This window comes from Paramormyrops kingsleyae, chromosome 17 (genome assembly GCF_048594095.1).
Source record: "Paramormyrops kingsleyae isolate MSU_618 chromosome 17, PKINGS_0.4, whole genome shotgun sequence".
Classification (NCBI taxonomy): domain Eukaryota; kingdom Metazoa; phylum Chordata; class Actinopteri; order Osteoglossiformes; family Mormyridae; genus Paramormyrops; species Paramormyrops kingsleyae.
Genome location: NC_132813.1, coordinates 4,680,368 through 4,705,334, shown reverse-complemented (window position 1 = coordinate 4,705,334; position 24,967 = coordinate 4,680,368). Strand labels below are relative to the sequence as shown.

General features: G+C 44.7%; 1 protein-coding gene across 1 annotated transcript; it reads left to right on the top strand.

Moving 5' to 3' along the window:
- The first annotated feature begins 895 nt into the window (after positions 1 to 895).
- kcnj5 (potassium inwardly rectifying channel subfamily J member 5) lies at positions 896 to 19,951 on the top strand. Its single transcript, XM_023821203.2, has 4 exons — positions 896 to 1,064; positions 9,444 to 9,526; positions 11,415 to 12,288; positions 17,584 to 19,951. Exons 2-4 carry the CDS (start codon positions 9,464 to 9,466, stop codon positions 17,928 to 17,930), a joined length of 1,284 nt encoding a protein of 427 aa, XP_023676971.1. The 5' UTR covers positions 896 to 1,064; positions 9,444 to 9,463; the 3' UTR covers positions 17,931 to 19,951.
- Positions 19,952 to 24,967: the final 5,016 nt, after the last annotated feature.

Genomic DNA, 24,967 nt, shown 5'->3' with positions numbered 1-24,967 from the left:
ATCAAGTGAATACGTCTATAGTGACGATGTCCTGCAATACCAATTGTGGAGCTATCTTAAATTTTTTAAGAACTGATATGGATAGTATGACATATTTTTGTTTAGAAAGCTTACATTTAACATCTCCCCGTGTGTGTCTATGATTACACCTGGTCAGTTAGGGAGTCGTTCACCAGAGTTCTGATCGAATGCAGATCCGGCCCGGATGAATGACTTGGGCTCACTGATGCCAACCTTTCGCCTGGTGACCCGGCGCGGAAGAGAGAGCAGAGCTGAGTCATAAATGTCGCAGTCAAGGCCTGCAGGACGGAGGGCCTCCTCCATCACAGAACCTCACATCTACTCCTGCATGAAGCTGGCAGGAACCTCACAATTCCAGCCCCCTTCTTTTTGTTTTTGTCTTGCACTCCACCTCCACTCATTGTACTCTGACCGCCATCTTCCTAACCTTGGGGCTTCGTGCTCAGCTATAGTGCTACAGTGATTTATTGCAAAGTAATAAACTAATTTCTCTCTCACTCTCTCTCTCTCTCTCTCTCTCTCTCTCTCTCTCTCTACGTCTTCCTTGCTATCTCTCTCTGTCCTTTCCCTCCCTTTTTGAAACCCCCCTACATTCCATGTGTACACGGTGTACACAAAAACACACACACACACGTGCACACACATACAGAAACATACAAGGAGGCACACACATACATACGCGCACAGGGCACACACACACACACACACACACACACAAACTTACAGGCACGCACACACATACACACACACACACACACTCAGCCACAAAGGACAAATCCTGGGAGATGAGAGCTCTTGTGTGGAAGTGTGGAGAGAATGAGTGAGGGGGTGGGGGGTGCAGGGGAGGGACGGGGGGGTTTGTAGGAATCGCACACAGGCTCAGACACACGCGCGCTTCGCACGCTGACGAGCAGAGAGGCTCGGAGGAGAAGCTCGGGGGGGGGGAACGGCAGGAGGATCCGAGCCGGGGAAGGACGCGCAGAAGCCAGCCCGGCGCCCGTGAGATGCAGACCCCCGGACGCTGCATCCTTCGGGGACTGAAGGTGAGGTGAAGCAGCGCCGCGGCAACGGCGGTGGCACCGGGAAACGGGAATTGTGTTCCCATTATGCACTTTCCAGTAACGGTGGCGGTGATTCATAGATGCGTGTGCAGGATGGTGTAGTGCAGGCAGCAGTGTAACTCTGTTTTCCCTGTCCTACCAGCGCCACTCGCTCCCTTCTGTAGATCATTCCGCTCGCTCCGTCCCCATTATCCAGCGGCTGCTGGAATTTTAAATGTGAGCTGCTACTCTGGTGCCAGCGGTATAACGCAGGACTTCTCACAGTCGATCCCGTCGTGCTCCGAGACCATTTTAGCATCTCGCTACCATCAGAGGCTTTTTGGTTCCGCTGCCCAGGTGAAGAAAGTAGGGGGTAATCGTAACTATGTGAGGGTGAGGGGTGTTAGTGACTTGTGATGAATTCACACAGCGCCGCCCTGTTGTCCAATCTGGGTAGGGCGTCATCTGCCACACCAAAGTTACATTTCAGCTATCCCCAATAGAGCCCTAAAAGACAGTTCGTTCTCAATATGGGGGTCGCTCAGAATGGGAATAGCTAGTAGTTATGACTATTAAACTTTTCTCTCGCTTGTTCACCGAGGAAGCCTCTGTGTGGACTTTTCTGGGAAAAAAAAGTCAGAGGGGGTAAACTATGGAGTCACCTCTGCAAGTGTCCAGCAGAGAGGCGGTATTTAGGTAGCTTCTGGAGATGCGTGTGATGCGTTTAATCAAGCATGAGCCCACATGGGGCAGACAGAAGCCCCCGCCAACCCTGTTAAAGGGCAGCACTGATGCATCTGCCCCCTGGAACGGCTCTGCACAGATGCTGCGCTTGACCTTGTAAACTACATTACAGTTAAAGCGAGTTGCTTGGGCTGAGCCCCCCCCCCCCCCCCCTTGTCCTTAATCGCCCGATTTGATGACTGCAGTGTTCGTTTTTCCGAGCCGTATCTGCAAATGACATCAGAGGCAGTTTTACCTGTTTTGAAAAAGATGAGGATCATTCCTATTGTGTGGCAAAGACAGACCCTTAGCTAAATGGATTTAATTCTTTCATCAGTGGTGTGGTTTTGACGGTTTCCTTGTTCTCAAGAACAAAAGGCACTGATTACAGATAGCTGGTAATCCGTACTTCAATAAAATTTCCAAGTGAGAAAATTTGACACTTATTTTGTACAACAAAAAATATGAAGAATTTGATTTACTTACCACTTTTTCTTTAAGGGGAAGCCAACATGTATTAAGAATATATTACATACAAAAATGTTCTATGACTTATCTTATCATTTTGCAGTACCGAACTGTATCATTCTTATTTAAAACCCATAGATCAGACTGTAATTGAAATACTAAATTGGTGGTAATTGAAACCACAAAGCATCTGAAATACTTAATCATTAAATGCATGTTGAAAGGCGGCCCTTTCTGTTCGCTAGACCCCTCAAAGTCACGAGAACACCCCCCTGTGGAGTTGGTATGTCGCCTGGCGTGAATGCCATTGAGCCACCGCCCCCCCCGTCCCTCCCACGACCCTTAAAGCAGAGCAGCAGTGGGGTTAGTTGTTACCAACTGGGCTTCGGATCCAGGAAGGTGCGATTGGCCATTAGCGTCCTCGAGGACGGCACTCGAGGCAGGGAGCCGTCTGTTTAAGCCCTTAAGAGTGCTTCACATCGCTCAGCCACTAATTTATAAGCATGAAAATAAAAAAATAAACGATAAGCAGTAAATGGAATGGAGGTGGCAGAGAGGTTCATTGCCTGGTTTAAATGGTCTACGCAAGATCAGCTATGCGGGGGGAGGGGGGGGGGGTGTTCACAGATATGTCTATTGCGTCAAGACTCAGAGAGTGTCAGAAGGGGCAATGGTCGTGCAGTGTAGGAGTCCTGCAGTGTGGGGGTGCAGTGAGGGGGGTCCTGCAATGTGATCGTCCCGCAGTGTGGGAGTCATGCAGTGTGGGGGGGGGGGGTCCTGCAGTGTAGGGGTCCTGCAGGCTGAGCATGCTGGAGTATGCAGGTGCTGCAGTACGGGGGCACTGCAGTGTGAGGGTCCCGCAGTGTGAGTGCACTGAAGTGTGGGGGTCCCGCAGTGTGGGGGTGTCACACCTTGTCAAATGTGATCACTGTGAGCCATCGTGCACGGCCAAGCTCACCAAACAAACCGAGACCGCATTATGTCGGCATTTTAACGAGCTTTAACGAGCCACCGAGCTTAACGTATTCCAGCTCCGGCGGCCCCACCGTCTGTCCACTCTTAACGAAGACTTCTGCGTCCCAGGCGGAGATTCAAATCACCCAGAGAGACGCGGCTTCCCGCATCTGACCATTAGAGAGAGACGGAGATGGGTGCAGGTGTGACGGAGCAGGGCTGGGCTCATTAAATGACAGTGGCTTTTGTGCTCTGCTATCTGGTAGCCGTGTTGACGGCACTTCAGGGTGCTTCAGCACCTTGGGGATGAGCCTTGCACGGAGCGCGTCAGGAATTCTAATTGGGACGGTTTGACCTTTGGCTTGTCCCACACGCATTTCCCCCCTCCCCCGAGACATCCACAGTCTCTGCCCCTGGCCATAAATCACAGTAAACAGCTGACGAGGCACCCGATACAAGGGTTCGAGATGATAGAGTCCCCCTCCTTTCTCTTCCCACCCCCGTATGTTACTGTGACAGTCCAGATGGGCGTCAACAAGCCCCCCACATCCCCCGCCTGACATCACTGTTGCGTTGGGACTGCTTTCTTTGCATTTTTTTGTTCACGCATGCACCCCCTGCTCTCCTGGATGGAGAGGAGAGGGTCCAGGAGCGAGCAAAACCTTCACCGACTCATCATCTTCCTCACTGGATCCGTCCGGCGAGCTTAGCCCACCGCTGCACGGTGCGTGTGCCTTATTAAAGTCGCATGGGGCACAGTAACCTTCAAAAGGTTGGCTGCATGTGGTGGGGGGGTGGGGTGGGGGAGGAGTGGTCCAAATCTGGTCCAAAACCGGGGCAGGGGTTAAGTTCACCAGCGTCTGCGCTGGAAAGACGAGAAGCCACTTACCTCCGGACGACCTTAAGGCGTCGGAACCGGGACCCGATAAGCTCTGAGTGCCATCGCAAAAGCTGTGAAGTGGGTGGGAACTGTTAGGTTCAAGCTGGGGGGGGGGTTGTGCTGCAAGCACCCCCGGAGTGCCCGGATGCTTCCCAACCTGCTTGCCCAGTCTGACCTGAGCAGGAAGGATGCATTGCCCATCTTCTCTCCCTCAGCACCCCCCCCCCCCCCCTCAGACCATCGCATTAATCTGGTAGATCATGCATACACAGAACCCCAAAAGCCAGACGATCGCTTTGGCCACAATCAGAATGCGTATGAAAATGCAGCATGCACATTCGCCTCCGAAAGTCAGTCACTGCTGTACAAAAGCGATGTGAAAAAGCATATGATTCTGTTTACACAGAAAAACAAATCCCACAAGCTTCTCACACGATTATCCTCAGCAAGAATAGAACAGGAGGGTGAAATAACATATGATGCCAGTGCATGAGCCACAGTTATCCAAGACAGCTTACAGGAAACACTCCTTTAGAAAGATTTCTAGAAAAATTCTAGAAAGAATTTTCTAGAACGTTTATGAGTCTTGCATTAATATAGCCTGATTCTGGGACTTGAACCAACAACCTTAAGGTTATAATTCATTACCTTAAGCTACACTACACTACTGGATGCTCCTTATTTAAAGAAATTATTTGCAGGAGGAAAAAATGGTATTTTGATATTTTAGTCATGCCTTGTGTAACCTTGATTTCTTACTTTGCTTTGTTTGACCTTGCCGTTCCTGCTGGTCCCAGGGAGGTGTGCAAAAGTGGTATGGGGAGCCCCCCCTTGTCCCGCACCAATGGCACGAATGTGGTTGCGCTTCCGGCTCTAATCTCCATGGAAAAACACGCAGATGCCAAGCCTGGTTTTAAAGCTATCAGACATCGTTTGAGACAAAAGCGACATTCTGCAAAAATGGGGACAGAGATACAGGGATCTGCTGTTGTCTTATCGGGGTGTCGCCCGGCGGCTGGCCAGGCGGCTGGCATTTGGGGTCTGCGGCCTGCCAGGCAGACTGGGCACGTGTTGTTTTATCGCAGGAGATTACGCTGCGATCGTCTTGTTGAGGAGCGTAGTTTATTCTTGGCGACGCCACACTTTTGCCCGGGTGCCAGGCGTGAGAGAGCAAACAGAGGCCACTGGGATCTTATCGAGCCCCTTGAGCACGGCGGCTAAAACATGCTGCTGCTCTGAGGGCGGCCCGATAAACGCCTCTCGCTTTCTTAAAAGGCCTCGATAAGGACTCCGGCCCCGTAAACGTGCGAGGAGCTTCTGCCGTATGGCTTTAGCGCTCTGTTCCTCCCCTGCTGCTCCTCCCCTGCTGCTCCTCCCCTGCTGCTCCTCTGCTTCCCCGCAGTCTTTCACTTATTTGTCTTTGGAGGAAATAAGACATCTTACAATTTAGATTTTTTCAAATTTATTTTTAATTTCACAGCATGTCCTCTTTAGTGCACAACAGGAATAAATATGTTTTCTAACACCAGTGAAAAGATAGATGGAAAAATAAAATGTCCACTACAGTGGACATAAATGAATGGGTGGGGTCTCAGGAGGATATATATATATATGGGATATGAATGCATTATTGGGAAAATTAAAAAATATATTAATATATAATAATATATAATATATAATAATGCATATTAATAGCATTTCTTTAAAATTCCTTATATTCAGTTACCTGTCATAATTTAAAATGCATATTTTTTTGATGGCTTGCACTCCATCCAGGGTATGATGTCCTGTCATTTCTGACAAAAGATCCAGACTCCCCCTGACCTTGAACAGGATACGCAGTATAGATATTTGATAGATATGGATGATTAACTTCTAGGGCGTAGATTTGGACATGGACAGTTTGGAGATGGCAGGGATATTGGTCCTTACCAGTATTGTAGGAGTACCGTGCATGTTTGGGGGGGGGGGGGGGGGGGTTCCGCGTTGATTTTGGTCCCTACCCATGTTGAAAACAAACCTGTTCGCTTGATTAATTTACATGTGGTTGTTGTTGGTTGTTATTTTAGTAATAGTAATATTCTCCAGGTGATTTTATGGATTATTATTAAATGGCTAAGAGGGTCTTACGGGTTTTCATGTCATCGCTGTATGTTTCATATACTGTTACTTTCACCGCGGTAAACTACATTAAGCCCACCCTGATACCCCAATGGCATTCAAAACAAACCACATCTCTTTCTTTGTCTTCGAATATTTGTAATAGTCCTGAAATTGTCAGTGAAATAAGAACTGAAAGAATAAGAATAAGAATGGAAATTTCCTATTGTCTTTGCATGTCTCCTTTTCATTTTCTCTGTCACCCGGCCGCATAGAGTACAGCGTCGGACCCACTGGGAACAGCAGTTAAAATATTACTTCCTGTCTCTCTCAGCGTCGAGTCAGGGAGGCGAAAATGAAATGAGACCGAGCCAGACGGCAGAGAGAGGCGTTGTGGGAATCACAAATGGGAATGTTTCTCTTGCTGCGGGAGGTAGCAAAGGAGTGACAGTATCAGCCCAGTCTGCGGACAACGTTCCGTTCCTCATGATGTGGCTGAAAGCCAACTGGAAGGTGCATCTTTGACTCTTGTTTGAGTCATGTTCTCGCCCCGGAGCTTCCGCTAATATCCGAAGCCCGTTCTGTTACTCTGCCGAGGGATCCGACAGGGCGCTCCCGCTTGCGTCAGAGCTGGATCAGGAACGGCCCTCGCAGGGCGCCTCCGTGGGGAGACGTGCAAAGATGAACCCAGATGCGACAAGCAGCTGAAGTTAATTGTTTTATGGGCAAAAATTAGCGAGCAGGAACTTCGTGGCCATGTCGGGGGGGGGGGGACCAATCAGAGTAGCGATCAGCCCTTCAGATGAGAGACTAAGGGTGCGCTGTTTAGGTGCTGAGCCCAGAACACTTAGTGCTAGTGTCTGAGTGAGAATATCAATGACAATAAGAATGTGACTGATGTATAATAAATGTAACTATACATTTGTTAACAATTCAAATATCTGCAGAGCCGCAGTTCAACTGCTATATCAGCCAAGACTGAGGCTCCGTTAATTTATTAGTGTCAGTGGAAAATCCGCACAGATAATGTCTCTTTAAACATTTATAACGGGAAAAGGAGGCTCTCTGTCTGGAGGAGACGCTGAGGGGAGATGGCTATTGCATTGTGATTTACCACTGCTGGCCAGGGATTATTAGGAAACTTTGGTTGTTAGTGATTGACTTGGATTGGAAAGAATAGAATAGAATAGAATAGAATAGAATAGAATAGAATAGTGATAATTCGTTGATCCCCATGGGGAAATTGTCTTTTTGCCTACCTTGTCCCCGGTAAATTACACGAGACACACAGACACATACGGCAGAGAGAAAGCTTGGTGGTCACAGTGCAGGTCTGCCCCCGTGCGGCGCCCCTGGGGGGTCACAGTGCACCTGGGGCACCTGGGGGTTAATAGCCTTGCCCTGGGGTCCGACAGTGGGAGCAGACTGCCAGCCCCAGGACTGTATCACACTGCACAAAAGTATTTTTTCTTGTGAATACAGCTCATTTGTAACTTTTACTTTTGTGAAATACAACCAACAATATACTTAAATGTACGGTACTCTCATTCATGAGCTCATGTTATTTACTTGTTGTAAGGTAGTTTTTCAGATAAGGTTACTTAAAACTGGCTTATTAAAATAAGGTGTATATTATTTCAATAATTTGTGAGCTTCTGCTGTTTCTGATTAATTTTTAGCACCTTACCATTGATATTGGGGGGAAAATTGATCATTATGCCCCAAATGTGGCATCGACGCTCCTGTTGATTCACAAAGATGGTGAAACCCAACAGCAGTACGCTGTTAAAATACCTCAGCAAGACTTCATCATTTTAAAACATTTTATTAACTATATAATCCTTTTTCATTATTGTCAGTTTCATAAAAATGCATGAGGCAAATAACAATTCTTTTTAAGAAATGAAATCACACATAGAGAAATAATACAAAGATCAGCTTTTCCTGGAACGAAGTTATTTAGAATTTGAATTAATTATTGAATTAATTTTCTAACTTTTTCACAATATGATCTTGTGACCTTTATAGAGCTGGCTTACACTCTGCACACTCTCTTGCACTTTGCCTTATTTTACACTATAACGTGACGCTGTGGGGCCAGTCAGCTCGAATTGATTATGCAGGTTCCCAGCATGCCTTGTGGCAAGTTCGATGTGTCCCTGGGCCAATGAAGGAGGGGCTTGCATTTAATTTCTTTTAACCAACCACAGTCTTCATTGTATGACATCACCACCACATTAATTCTAACCAATGTTTTATTTTAAGAGGCAAAGTGCACAGACTTCTAAAGCACCCATTCTATTGTGTATGCCTTTTGTTAAGGGGCATGTCATAGATAAACATAGACGAAACAGGAATATGCTTACCTGCAAAGACTGTACAGAGCGATATGAGTGCATCATTATTTCATGATGTTGATGATAATAATAATAATAATAATAATAATGATGGAGCAGCACGGTAGCGGGTCCTGGGTTCGATCGATGTGTGTGTGTGTGTGTGTGTGTGTGTGTGAGTGGGTGTGTGTGTGTGGTGTGTTGGCAACTGCCCAGGGTTGCTTCCCGCCTGTGCCCCTTGTTCCCTGGATAGGCTCTGCCCCCCCGACCCCAGTTGGGATTATGCAGTTACAGTGATGGATGGATGGATAATAATAATAAAAATAGGACTTGACCCAGCAACCTTCTGATCACAAGCACAGAGGCTTCCCCTGCTAAGCCACATACCACTACTGGCTGAACAGTTGGACAAAATTGTAACAGAAAAAAAAATGGTCCAATCCGGCGATGTCATGCAATGAAGTAGTTGACTGAAGTAAGTTAAAGAAGAAGAAGTGAAACTGAAGCCCCTCCCACATGTTTACTGAGGGACAAATGAAAATTGTGGCGTCTGAGCCTTGCGTGGCCCCACTCATATATGTAATTATGCTATATAATGTGTGCATGTGTGTATTTGGACATAATAGTCGTCGTAGCTGGTTACTATTCCCCTGTAAGTACATGTGCTTTATTAGTGTCTCCCCCCGAGTTTACGTGCCATTTACTGTAAATAGTTGCCTTGCATATTGTGCTGCATTGGCACATGCCTGGCCAATAAAAGGCGGGACTTCCGGTTGAAAATTGCCCTGTTCTACAACATGACCCATGAGCTCGCCACAAAATGTTTGTTTGTCTGCACTTCACCTAATTGGCTGCTGTAGGCAAAAGAGTAGCCCCCTTGGGATCAATAAAGTTCATCTGATCTTGTTTTTTTCTCCCCAGGTCTGCGGCTCCAGCTGAAGATGGCAGGAGACTCGCGAGTCCACACGGACCACGACATGGAGATAGGCGTGAACCCGAGGGAGGTCAGGGGAGTTCCTCACTGACGCCGGGCCGTTGCAAATTAATCGAGTCCCACAGAAGGGTTTCCGTCAGCTGCCAGCGGGTTTAGGGCGTCGATAAAACGCAGCAGAATTGGGAACCAGCAGAGAGAGTGAAGAAAACCACTCATCACCACCAAATCAATCCACATGACTCCCGCCGGGACTGATTTGACTTAAAACCTTATGGTCCAAAACAGAATTTTCATCAATGCAATTAAAATAGCTTCCTTAGTCTTATGTTTTGCAATAACAAAATGAGAATCGTTTTTAAAACTAAACGTGCAATGGATTTTCAAAAAAGAAATAAATTGGACTGTCTGAGAGGATTATCATGTTGTATGTTGTTACATACAACAAACAAATAAACAATGTAATATATGTATGCTTGTTTTAGAGGGTTGGTAATTAATCAACCGAGAGACCAGCTTTCTGAATGATATGTTTGACCTCCCTGTGTCATTCGATAATATACATTGAAGTACTGCTAGATGCCTGCGTTGTGCCGTGAAGGCCTGCGTTGTGCCGTGAAGGCCTGCGTTGTGCCGTGAAGGCCTGCGTTGTGCCGTGAAGGCCTGCGTTGTGCCGTGAAGGACTGCGTTGTGCCGTGAAGGCCTGCGTTGTGCCGTGAAGGCCCTAGGCCTCATTAATTTTCCCTTCTCACTGTTCTCACTGCCAGACTTATTGACTCTCACTAATGCCTGAATCAGGTCAGTCCAACCATCCCCAGTAAGATGGTTGATTTTTCAAACACTACTTCCCAGTTTTTTTGCTCAAAGAACTTACCAATGAATATATATGTGTATGGTTTAAACACATCTAAATCAATTGACCCTGCCTTGCACCCATTGTTTCCAGCATAGATTCCAGATCCCTGTGACCCTGTATAGGGCAAGTGGTTTGGAAAATGACTGAATGAGTAAATGAATAATTCCACTGGCTGGGCATCTTCAGTTGTTGTGAGAATCGGAATCAGAAAAACTTAATTGATCCCCAGAGGGAAATTATTTTGTTGCAGTTGCTCAACAACCAGTTAAGGGAGAAAAGGGGAAAGTAAAGTAAAAAATAAGTAAGCAAGTAGTAGTACAAGAATATTACAATAAACAGTAAGAAAAAACAATAAAAAAAAACAATAGACCAATAAGTGTTGTAAATTACCCAATGTGCAGTAGTGTAGCTAAAAATAAATTGGCAACAAACCTGTGATCTTTCAGTGCCAGGATCTACATGTCATGGCAGGTGGTTTCTGTATAGAATTAGTCATTTAGGACATTAGGAATTGGAAGCTCTCACAGGGCTCTTGGGTGAATCAATACTCACGTGTGTGTGTGTGTTAGGGGGGGGGGGGGGGGAGGTCAGTGGGCAGGCTGGTTTTCACAGGGCACAGAACATTAATGAGGGAGCAGCACAGCTGTGGGGGCAGCCCGCCTCATCGGGCCCCCGGCCAGGAAAAGACGCACAACGCACCTGCATTCTTAGGGGCGAGTTACTGCAGTCAAGCCTGCGAATCAATGTCAAGCTCGTTTCACTCTGCCGGTTCCTTTCTCAGCCCCCAGCTGTTGCATTTCAGTAGCTTAATCAAAACTACTGAAGCGCCAGAGGCAATTAAGCTGTAATAGTTGGTCAATTAAAATTGTGTTAGCAGGTCACTCAAAAAATCATTTTAGGTTAGAAGATCCTGGCCCTGGTGGGCTGCAGCGCTTGCAGACTAGCCTCGGCACACGGAGAGGACGTCTGATTTGGTTCTGTGGAGTTGGTTAGCACTCTGCATCTCCTCTGAGATGAGGGGTGAGATGCAGAGCCCGCACCAGGCAGCTCATCGTTTCTCTAAAAAGGTTTCGATTGGCTTATGTTGGTGCTCTTCTCTTTCCAGGTAAAGAAACTCCCTAAGTACCTGCGAGAGCCCCAAATAGCCACCGACCGCACGCACCTGATCGCTGAGCCACCGAAGAAGCCACGCCAACGCTACGTTCAGAAGGACGGCAAGTGCAACGTCCACCACGGAAACGTGCAGGAGACGTACCGCTACCTGAGTGACCTCTTCACCACCTTGGTAGATCTCAAGTGGCATTTCAGTTTCTTCATATTCACCCTGGTCTATGTGGTCAACTGGCTTTTCTTCGGCTTGCTCTGGTGGCTCATCGCACTCATCCGGGGTGACCTGGTCCATGGAGATGAGGAGGGCTGGACCCCATGCGTGCAGAACCTCAACAGCTTCGTTTCTGCCTTCCTCTTCTCCATCGAGACGGAGACCACCATCGGCTACGGCTACCGCGTGATCACGGAGAAATGCCCAGAGGGCATCATCCTATTGCTCATCCAGGCCATCCTTGGCTCCATAGTCAATGCCATGATGGTGGGCTGCATGTTTGTCAAGATTTCGCAGCCCAAAAACCGGGCCGAGACCCTCATGTTCTCGCACAAGGCCGTCATCTCGGTCAGAGACAACAAGCTCTGCCTCATGTTCAGGGTCGGGGACCTACGCAACTCACACATCGTAGAGGCCTCCATCCGTGCCAAGCTCATCCGCTCGCAGCAGACCAAGGAGGGCGAGTTCATACCGCTCAACCAGACGGACATCAACATCGGCTTTGACACGGGGGATGACCGCCTATTCCTGGTGTCCCCACTCATAATCTCCCATGAGATCAATGAGAAGAGCCCCTTCTGGGAGATGTCCCAGGCTCAGATGGAAAAGGAAGAGTTTGAGATTGTCGTCATTCTGGAAGGCATGGTGGAGGCCACAGGTAAAGTTATTCCTTATGGTCATTTTAACGTTTTACTTCATTGTAAAGCAACCATTCTAAACCATGAGGTACTGACACAAGGTGGTTTTAGTTAAAATCACCAGCCATTTTCACTCTGTTTCAATCATATTCAGCTTTATTCATTTTAATGCATACTGGTTTACTATGACTTTGTTGTTCCCACCAGTCATCAACGAAACTTCTCAAGAAATAAATGAAAGAACACTAGAGATATCCAGGGCCCATTCCCTCTTATCTCCTCAGCTGGGACACCTAGGCCCATATTGCAAGAGGCATATGGCTATTTGTCCTAGAACGAAATGTGTCCAAAAAGTGCAAAGATAAAAGTATCCATATAAGCTAGTTTTGCACAAAAGCAATTTGTCAAGTAGTTAACCACTGAGTCTCACAGTACAAAAATCATACAAATGAGAGCCTCACACTCGGCTAGGATTTTGTTCATAATATGGTGATTATGTATATGTGGAAATATTTTTAGCTGAATACTACTTCTGAATGCAACAAGGTTCTTCTTCAGCATGGATGACGTCGTCATATTATTTGGTGCCCAATGCCATGAGGTGCATTAAGAGGCTTGTACTCCTATGTGTTTATATATTTAGACATCAAACCAGGAAGTGTGTGGATGTGACTGAAAAGAATGTGCTATTTGTATAACATACAACACTGGGAACATACAGCTGGAACAGTCAGGCTATGATGTGGAGAGGAACCCACCCCTCCTCTGAAAGTATACATACTGTACATAGGGGAATGGAGAAATTCATTACTTTTGTGAAATCCCAAATCAGTGCTAGAACCCTTGAGCAGCCTTGTACAGACTATTGATTGAAGGGAGATATTTATTGTTTGCAGAGCCCCCAAGGTAATAAAGATAATTTATGATGTTAACCCTTCAAAGCAGTATTAGGCCCATGCAAAGTGGGACACAAACTTTGCCAGGCAAAAAAATAAAAATCGCATTCTATTGTTTTGCCTCTCCTCTGTTTTGCCACTAATCGAAATATCAAGTCGCCACTTTTTAATGTCATTTCACAAACATGAAATGACATTGCAAGTCTTCAAAGCATCAGAACTAGAACAAGGAATAGTTGAACAATAAACACTGATCAATAAATACTAGTTTTAGTTACTTAAAAAATAAATAATACACAACAGTACAAAAAAACAACAATGACTGTTATATGCAAATAACAAAAACACCGTGGTGCAAATAGTCACATTGCGATGTAGCATGGTGCAAATAGTCATACTGCAAGTAATTAATCACTATAATTAAACAAATTACCAAAGAATATACACAATCATTTTTTTCATTAGCTTTGCTGTGTAATACACAATGTCTTATGAGGAGAGGTTAGCTGAGCTGAATCTGTTTAGCCTCGAGCAAAGGAGACTAAGGGGGGACATGATCCAGGTCTATAAGATTCTAACGGGTCTGGATGCTGTTCAGCTGAATGGCTACTTCAATATTAGTTTAAATACTAGAACTTGTGGCCATAAGTGGAAATTAGTGAGAGAACATTTTAAAATTAATTTGAGGAAGCACTTCTTTACACAGCGTGCAGTTAGACTATGGAATAGTCTTCCTGCTAGTGTAGTGGAAGCTAAAACCCTGGGGTCCTTCAAATCAGAGCTAGATAAGATTTTAACAACTCTGAGCTATTAGTTAAGTTCTCCCCAAATGAGCTTGATGGGCCGAATGGCCTCCTCTCGGTTTTCTTCCAAGGAGATACTGCAAAGAAACAAAGAAAAGACCAGATCATTTGTTGTGAATATTCTGGCTTTAACTTTTCATTGCTTTTTAATCATTTTAAGAGTTTATAGTAATAATAAGCATTCTCCACTATAAATAAGGAAACCTGAACCATGGCTTGAATGTCAAGTTGGACATTGTCTCCATGTAGCCCAAACACCGCTCAGTTACCCATGCAGGGACCTTAAAGAGCCGGCACTGCATTCTCTCCCCCCCCCGAGGACTGGGGGTAGAGATGCTTTAATCCAGGGCTGCCCAACTCCAGTTTGGCGCCCTGTGTAACTTAGTTCTTTTCCTGTTCCACCATAAATGATTCAGCTCAAGAGCTGTGTGGTACTTAGCACCAGGAGTTGAATCAGGTGTGTTAAATGAGGGGAAGCCCAAAAATGTGCAGGGCTCTGGCCCCCCGGGACTGGAGTTGGGCGCCCCTGATTTAGAGATGGAGACAAGACAAAAGACAGACATTTCAGTGTCATTTCAGCAGGAGAAAAAACACACAAAACAAATTCAAGACGAGACAGGGGCCAAGCTGGGGCAGGCATACAGTCCGCCCATCTTCCCTGGGCAGAAGAGACAAATAAAAAAATGCCTCTTGTGTAAGGATTTCTCATAAGTAACAGGTAAACTGAATGACTCATCATGTGACAGGAAGTCCACACACTCGGGGGTAGCATGGGGGTCTGGAGCCTATGGGCAAAAGGCAGGGAACAACCCAGGATGGGGGGCCAACGCATCACAGGTCACACTCACACACCATTCACCCTCACATACACACCTATGGGCAATTTGGTAACTACAGTTAACCTCGGCATGTTGTTAGACCGTGGAGGGGGGGGGCACCGAGAGTACCCGGAGGAAACCCTATGACAACACGAGGAGAACATACAGACCCCCCACACATGGAGCCATGGTGGCGACTCAAACTCTGGTCCCGGCGGTGGTGTGTCATTTATTTCAATAACTCTATTTAAAATATCTATTTAAAAAAAACAGCAGATTACAGCCAAAGGCATCAATTTTGCAATAGCATTTGTACTGGCCTTTACCAGTTTGCTCACAGCTGAAATAACAGGTCACCACAGTACTAGAGAGCACAGCGCTTCAGCAACTGATGAATTGGACTCAGGGTTCCCATTATGTTATTATTCCACAATAACAGCTTCCTTTCTAAATGTGATTAAGACTCAACACTATCATATGAGGTCATGTGACATATGAGGTCACAGCTGGGTTCCTTTTGCAGGACAATGTTAGACTCTAAGCTCTCATTTGTCTTCTGGAACAAACAAGCTTGTTTATATAGTCTGTTATCTCAATGTTATTTACGGCAAGGACGACGCTGAATGTGCCATTTCTGTTGCTCTGGTGCCAAACGGCGTATTGCTAATTTCCTTCTGAGAGCTACACAAGTGACTGATGCTGCTGGGTTGTACTGCTGACTGCCTCTGGAACTGATAGCTTGCAGTGGAAAGCACAGGTACCCTCTCAGGTCTGAGAAACTATCCCGGCTTAATAACTAGTTTGGAAATTGTAAATAAATAAAGAAATAATTAAGATTATTATATGACCGCATTTATGTCCCCTTTGGAATATTCATCACTCCTTTATTGCGATTAAAATGTCTGAGACCCATTTTGCATGTATAATTAAATGAATCTTGACCTCAAGACCTCAGCTGCTGAAAGTATGAAACAAAGAAAACAGATGCGAGGGAGAAAAAAAAACTCAAATTAAATGAGATAAATGAAATTTACTTCACAGTTTGGATTTAGCCCCTATGTGTAATTTAAGTCATTAAAGCATTTGCAAACCCTTGTCCATGAAATGATTCCCCGTGGTTTACATCGTAAAACTTCCTGCTCTGACTTTTCATTAATTGTCTTGTGTGTTTTCTTCTGGAAAATTCTCAGGAGGGATGAATGTAGAGTGCCAACAGCCTCACGGCACTATATCAGTAGACACTAGGACCGTGTTTAGCTGCTTACAGGAGACACATGCAGAGACTTCGACAGCTTCACAGTGCACCCTACAGTCATACAGATACATTGATGGATTATTTACTGTAGCAATTAACTTAAATTAGCAAACTCATTAACTTCAATCCCCTAACTATTGCTGCACCACAGGTCTACTCCTCATTTACTTTCTGGCAGCAGATAATCCCCACATCATGTTAGTTGAGTTGTTTATTATGATGCTACTTGTTAGGAACCTGTTTGAGTATATATATAAGTATATATATACTTATATATATAAGCAAGTGTATATATAAGTGTGACTCAGTGGGCTAAGCCTGTGTGCTTGTAATCACAAGGTCGCCGGTTCAAACCCAGCCTCAGCATGTCTGTGGCTTTTTGAGCAAAGCCCTTAACCCCCAGTTCTTTGGGTGCCCCAACAGGTGGTTGCCCTTAACAGACAGCTTGTTCTACAGAGAGCAAGTTGATGGAGGTGTAAAAAGAATTTCCCCATGAGGGACAATAAAGGTTAAATTATATAAGTTTTAGCTTTTAGCCTAACACAGATTCATCTACAAAAATATCAACATTACTAAATTTTCACAACTGAAATTGTTTTATTGTGCATTTGACACAAGTAACACCAAGAGATGGTGATAAATGTTTTCGTTATCATCAAAGGCCAACAGAAGGAGGTACAAAAATTTTAAACGACATTCCTAAGGAGATGTGTGATTTTGTGTTCCAGAACATTCTATGTTGTGCTAGGTCTTTGTTTCATAGAAGGGCGTCTGTTAATTTTCTGCCCTTTGAGGCATCGTCTTTCTTGGAGACGTGCCGTTTTATAGCCATGAATCATTGCGTATGTTCACATTTCCCCATGGTGGCCATATTTGTTGTCACAACACATTCCTCACAACATGCAGCCACATGGCGCAAGTCGTCACGGGCCAGTGTTTTGTCGAAAGAGGCACTATCCTGTTAGCGCCGCTCCGTGACGACACACATCCGAGCGACCCTTCAGGCCCACGTGGACCCAAACACATTAAGCCTCGACACGTGCGGCATCCCCAAAGTGTGACTATCAGCATGAAATCGATGGGTCTTGCAAGACGCTCCAGCATGTTCAAACATCTGTGATCCACCAGCTTTGTGTGCCGTGATGTGCAAAAGTCTGTGGCGAACGACAGCGTGAAATCGCCACAGATTCCAAAGATAATAATATCACCACTTTCTGTAATTCTGCGATATCGATGTCACTTTCACTTTCTTCAAGCATGAAACAACCTTATGGAAAGAGTCATTTAATTAATGCATCATCCACCCACCCATTTATAGCACTTCCATAAATTAATATTAATTTATAAAACATGCATGTTTTCAAATGCGTATTTGCTTTACTGCAAATTAGCTACATGTTTTATGATGTTACATCTTTAGTTGTTCCCTTAGTAGAGACTGAAACAGACTGGCCTGAATCAACAGAGGGTAATGAACCTTCCTGTGTCTCCTTCCCCATGCCCCACCCTGACACTCCCTTTCCGCTTTCCCTCTCCCCCGAAGGGATGACCTGCCAGGCTAGGAGCTCCTACTTGGACACAGAGGTGCTGTGGGGATACCGTTTCACACCTGTGCTTTCCTTGGAGAACGGCTTCTACGAGGTGGACTACAACAACTTCCACGAAATCTACGAGACCAACACCCCGTCCTGCAGCGCCAAAGAGCTGGCCACAGCCCTCCGTGAAGGACAGCTACTCCCGCAGCTCTCTCTACTCCCCCCGGAGCCCAAAAATTTCACCCTGAGTCCACTATCCACTGCGGACCCCACTTTTCAGGAAGAGGACAAGGTAGAGGAGGGGGACAGAGGAGAAACCAATGGCTCTGCAGCAGCACTAGAAGAACAGGCCTGAACCTTCTTGGACAGATGTACTGTAGGACGATGCTAATCCCATAGCAAGCTTCTTTCATCACATTTCTTGCAGAAAAAGCAGACACCTCACATTGGACCAGCTGTCCACCTATGTAGGTTGTGATTTTGAGAGGTGGGTTTGATAGAAAAACCTGCTCATAAAAACATTTTGTATTTTCATTAATATATCCTGGATTTTCAAGTCAACTTGCAGCTAGGAAAGACTGCATTACAAAACAGAGGTGTGGCAGCATGATGAGAAAGTGAGTGTGACAGAGCTTCTTTCATGAAGTGAAACAGACGAAAGTGGCCAGTTGAAAAATTTGTTCTGTTGCACATATTGACCCCTTTGAGTTTGAAGTCTACTTTAGTTTGTTTTGTAGTACACCAAAGACCTTAACCCAATCAAGCAATAGTCATACAAATCTTAAACCCTCCCCTCAAACACTCCCCAGAAGAATACAAAAGATAACTTAGATTAAAAATAAAAATGAACGACAATTAGCTTTTTATCAACACAAATAGTTCTAGAATCTGGAACATGGGATTGAATCTCGTACATTTCTATAAGGTGGAATGATGGCTGAGTCAAGAGTCATCAAATTGAGAGAAATATCGAGTAACTAGCTAATTATCGAGCCCCCAGCCCAATTCCAGTAGGTTTTTCCATTTTCATGGTACATGAGCACAAGTAGCCCGCGGGCCAAACGATGCTGGTGGAAGTTTGACTTTGGCGAGGTGACAGGCAGGGGAAGGCTGTTTGTACACCGAGTCCTCGGGCTTCTGCCGATGACGCCTGTTTCTGTGATTGCATCACCTCCCTCTACAGTGCGACGTACCTCACGGGTTCCGTATCTCAGTGCGGTTCAGCAGTCTCTTTGGGTCCCTGCAGCAGCTGCAGTTCCTTAATCCCTCATGTCCTGCACGGCCATTTCCAAGCCCCCAAGCACATTTCATGCACTAGTAATACAGGGTATTTTTTAAAGCATGCAGATGCAGTGAAAGCGTTCTACCACTATTCTTAAAGGACATCTGGAATGGGAAACCTCATGTCAGTGAGTGTTCGGTACAGACTTCTGGTACTTTAAGAGTTCTGCAGACCCTAAAATATTTATTAATGTTTATGTAGACAACTGCTCTGCCATTGTACCCAATTACACTGTCATCACAAAATTATGTCTACTGCAAGGTCTTCCTTCATTTGAAACATATAGTTAATGTGACAGTAAGGTCAGCTGTGTGCTACAATGAAAATTAAATCTAAAACGGGGCATTGGCTTATTATGTAACTGAGCTTTTAAGTGTCTGTCATATGAGGATATTTCTGTGCTGACTTAAACACATATACCTGACAGATGTAACATTCAGAAATCTAATTTCAGGTTTAAAAAAAAAATCTGATAGCACATCACAGAATTCAATTTTATTTAGTCACTGAAGCAGTTTTTTTTCCACCCTTGGCAGCAAAATTGAGGTGTAGCTACATTCAAAGGTGAAAACTCAGGTATCATAATGCAAGGAACCACCACGACTGTGTATCTCAGAGCCAGTCACGCCAGCCTGCTGCTCTTACTGTGCTCTTTAAAATAGATTTTTCCTTCTCGTGACACCGTAATTAATCTCTAAGCAAATTTCCAAACGGCGAAGATGAATAATTAATGAATGGAGTACTGAATAGATGCATGCGGAATAGAGGTACTCGAGTCTTTACTTTTATGAACCAAAAGAGTCACGGCACCACAACTTAAACATCAGCAGAATAGCAACTAACATGCAATCACTGTATCGAGTGCAGCCCAGTTGGGGTGCAAACGTTCTTTCAAAATCACTCAAACTCACAATAGAAAGCAGAATGGAAAATGTACTGCATTTGCTTAACTGTACGATTTGTTTGGAGTTTGGTATTACTTTGTTAGTTTTACAGTGTTTAGCCCTGGAAACCACTGTGGGAGAATGAACCGATTGATCTGTGTAATTATAAACACAATTCATGTTACCAATAAATGGAGCCAATTCAGACCATCTTCTTTGACTTTGGATTTAATAACTAAAAGTTAGCAGGCTCTTATCTGGAGCTAAATGAACTCGCATTTTCTGAAAGCTTATTGCAAAGCCCCCCACCCCTCATAATGTCCTTAATGTAAGGAAATATTTTCTTTGGTACCATCTCAACTGTTCCCTGTAGAGTTTTCTTTGAGGGTGTGTAGCCTTGAATTATTACGAAAATTAAGGCAGCTTTCAGGGCTGGGAAACCATGACGATAAGACCGATATTCCTGTGCTTCTTAGCAATACGGGAGCTGGGATTGGGAAGGGAGTTAAAAGTGAGGTTTAGAATGAATGGGATGAGTAATCTGCTAGACTAAGAATGGTTAAACAGACGTGAACAGATTGTGCTTGGAATCATAAAATGTAACACCTGACTCCTTAAAGAACTGATTGAATACGGCTGAAGGTTTTTATACGGTTTGCTAAATACTTTGCAAACTTTGGCGACGTATGATTACCCGCACTGCACTCGTACATAAAATCAAGGCTACAAGAAACAAAAATGGCGCAAAAAGTGCGCTTGTCACATTGCCATCCAAACGATTTATCATTCAAGCGTCTTAAATTTGCAAACAATTAGTTTTTGCAGAAACGTGATTTCAACATATTAAATCACGGTTGTAAAACACAGGCCTACAATCGTATTTAAAAACGAAACAGATTCCTTGCTCAATTTAATGCACTTTTGCAACACAGACAACTAAACTCGACAGCATTTGTACGTTATTGATCTACCGAAAAAGAATACCACAGTGATGTATATCAGAAATAGTTATCCAAATTTCTTAGTGACATTCATGATTTTAGCGTTTTCCATAATTTTTCGTCAGTTGAAATACGCTTCGATTTTGTCGATACTGACAATCCTAACTAATCCCTAAAGCGGACAGGCGACAGTTTGCGGCCATTAGCACTTCTTTGTAAATTGTACAGATCTTGAAAACCAGGCAGGGAATTAATGGGTGCTGCTAGCACTGGTGAAAGGGAGGGCACACGGGAGAAAATACTGATCAAATAAAATCTATCGGTGAGTCACACTAACAGCGGCTCTCCTAACAGAAATGCAGAATTATGTTGTCCACGAGCATGCATGAAAACTGCAGAAATCATATGTCTGCGGGGACGGTGATGGAAATTAATGCGATAATTCTTCCATCCCGAAAAGAAAATAGAGTTGTAAAACCTGCAAGGTACTGATCCATAATTTATGGGCACATCGGTCCAACGAATGTAGATACCTAAAATGTTTCATGTATTTATTTGTAGGAATGAATAAATTATGATGTCATATTTGCCCATATTATATGTGTGCAAATTTACTTGAGAGGACATATTAATTATAATACATGTATAAAATATGAATGGATGTTGCATGGTTTACACGACGAATACTATCCATCTTCCAAATGTTATTAGATTTTAAAGAAACTTTCAGAAATGATGAATAGACTGAGAGTGGATAAACACTTTCTTCCACTGTCTGTTAAGGCAATCATGCCTGCTATTGTGCTGTATCAGTATTCATTTGGTGTTAAAAAGACAAGTGGGGCTGTTTAAATTTCTAGGAAAATGGGTAGTGAGCACAGCGGCTATAAAAAGCGGTTAAACATGGTGATGGTAGTTAATTTTCATCTTCGTCGCAGGAAAGCAGAGGCTGACATTTCTGCCATCTCCCCCCGCCAGGGTCCCCCCCTCTTGTTGAATCAACACAGTCACCCCAAGGCTTCTAATTATCGGTGTAAGAGGGTCACAGCAGCGCTCAGCATGTAAACAAAGCAATTAGCTCAGCAGCGAGCTGACGGTGAACCAGCATGGAAATCAAGGGCTTTGTGACAAGCGGGAGGATCCCCACAGAGAGGGAAGTCTGATACAGAAAAGTCACTCTCAAGATTAGCCAAATGAAAACATTTATAGTTACGAGACGACTGCCAAGCTGCCAGTTTTGTTAATCTTGTCCCGTCTCGAGGTACTTAAAGGCAAATATGAAATGTCTCTGAGGTTGGAAAAAGTGGCCTATACTTATGGTTGTTTAACAAAGAACTTTTGTTATTTTGTACTTGTTGGCTATGGCGTTTTTGCGGTATCTTGAAAAAATAAGTAACTAGAATGATATTGTCATTCACCCCATCCAGGGTGTTCCCCTGCTTTGTGCCCATCGCGGTCTGGGATCAGCTGCAGCCCTGCTCCCCCCCATCCCATTACTAAGTAAGCGGCTGTACGATGGATGGCTATTTCTATTGAGATATAATGTCGTTATTATGCATCAATGACTAGAGGTTCAAATAAGGCGGGGAGGCTGGTGCAGTTTTGTTGTTTACCTGTCACCCCAGTACTGACCATATGTGCAGGATACTGACAATGACAAAAAAAAACAAACCCCCCCGGGTGATATTGTAAATGGTAGTTCCCTGTTACCCGCTTCTACGAAATGGTTGGTCCCACTTAATTCAACGGCTTATCAACCTGGGACCCCTAACAGTGAGCATTTTTGTTCTGAAGTACCATCCATAAATGCAAATGAGAACACTTACACATTTACATTTTACACACATTTATTATATGCTTTCGTCCAAAGCAATATGCAACTGAGGCGAACAGCACATTACAAATGTTCTTTCTGCTAAGGAGTCAACTAGGCATAAGTGCAGCTAAGGCGAGTTTCCACAGGTATGAGGGTGAACATTATAGGAGCAGGAGCTACAGAGGAACATCCAACAAAGCAAAAACCTAATAAGACTATTCAAGGACCAGAAGTGCAACATAACAACATTCAGGGAACGTAAAGAGTCATCATATTCATAAATAGAATTTACACTATATTTGTATCTTTCTAAGCCTTTAAAAGGAAGTAATTCTGCATTCTAACTTTCTTGCAGGTGCGTCACTGGTAGGGATCAACCAGTAAACAAAGAACACAAACCTTAAAATTTTTATAAATTCACTAACCGGATGCAGTTACTCACACAGGTTCTGTTTTGTGGATTTTGCCAGCAGCAAATGGAGCAGTCTGTGTCTGATTCCCATAGCATGAATGGGACGACATTCCCGGAAACCCAGAGCAGTCTGTGTCTGATTCCCATAGCATGAATGGGACGACATTCCCGGAAACCCGGAGCAGTCTGTGTCTGATTCCCATAGCATGAATGGGACGACATTCCCGGAAACCCGGAGCAGTCTGTGTCTGATTCCCATAGCATGAATGGGACGACATTCCCGGAAACCCGGAGCAGTCTGTGTCTGATTCCCATAGCATGAATGGGACGACATTCCCGGAGACCCGGAGCAGTCTGTGTCTGATTCCCATAGCATGAATGGGACGACATTCCCGGAGACCCGGAGCAGTCTGTGTCTGATTCCCATAGCATGAATGGGACGACATTCCCGGAGACCCGGAGCAGTCTGTGTCTGATTCCCATAGCATGAATGGGACGACATTCCCGGAAACCCGGAGCATTATTTATTAAGCTGCTTTTATAAACAGGGATTTAAAATGCATTGAACTACAGTTATGCATTTCAGTTCATTATGAGCATAATGCAAATAGCCAATTTAGGGATTTACAGTGCAGGAAGGCCTCCATTAGGGACTTACAGTGCAGGAAGGCCTCCGTTAGGGATTTACAGTGCAGGAAGGCCTCCGTTAGGGATTTACAGTGCAGGAAGGCCTCCATTGCCTGCAGGTGCCTTGGATGCTGTGGTTACTGGAGATGGTGCGGCCGTCATTATCTGCGACTGGCGGGCGCTAATGAATGGAGCATCTGGGAACAGTAAGGGGGGGAAAACAAGGAAAACAGGGTGAAAAAGGCAATGCTACAAGAGACCCGGGGACCCCAAAACCAGGTAATTAAGGGGGTGTCTGCTCTCCTTCTCCCTGTCCGGAATCATAAAAGCATGTAAACAGGGGCAGGAGGCCAGGGCCAGCAAGATGGAGGAAATCTGCAATCAGCAGACATCATAAGAGAAGAAAAGATTAATAAATTAAAAGTTGGTGCGAGAATTAATTCAGCATCTGTTACCTGCACAGTCAGTCCTCCTCTGTGTCAGCTGTCGATGCTGGACTGGGCTCTCCTGTTTACTCACTACAGACTCACGTGTGGTTTACACATCAAATAGACACACATACATTTTTAAATTCCACCTTCTCTGCATGCTTCATGTTCAGTAAGCCATGAAATAGTAATGGGTGCCCTTTTTATGGCATTTAGAAATGGAATGAAATGCGATTTTATAAAGCGTTTTATCACCTCCTGATTTGTAATGAAAATCACATTTGCTTTTGAGGGGAATTGCGTTTCTCCACATATAAGAGTGCTACAGGCATGCAATATGACACGTTAGCACACACGCATTGGGCAAAGAGCGTGCTTTCAGCTAAATGCTAACAGGCTTTAACGGCGACAAAAGCCCCCATTACTTACATGCCTTTAATAGCCCTTTGCTAACAGCACTGGACAGCAGTCATGGTGCTGGACATTAGCACAGCCTTTGAGGTTGTTGTGAAGGGATTTTGTGGGAATTACACCACTCATGTAGGCGATCGTATGCTGTGATATTTTCAGGATCCATGTTGGATGCCCAACAATTGTGTGATGCATGTACATACACTAGTTTAAAATGCAGCAAAAACCATTATTCTGCTCTGAATTGTAAAATTGAATTGAATCAGCATGACCGCGATAGTAAAAATGAGGTTGTCCCCCCTTGGGAAAACCTCGCTTGCCCTTTTGTGAAGGGCTGATGGACACCCGACATTTCAGGCCGGCAACTGACAGCGTCCAAGAGACTCTGCCAGTGTAAAGGAAAGCATGATGTACTGTAGTTATCTCAAGGAGCTTGAGAAGAAGCATGGAGGTGGGTCAGGGGGGCTTCCGAAAAGACCTCAGACACCATACAGCAGGGTTCAGTCAAACCAAGGGATGACATAAATAAACACCAGGGATTGGGGCCTAGTACCCCGAAAGCGTGCAAAAGACAAGCAAAGAAAAGAAATG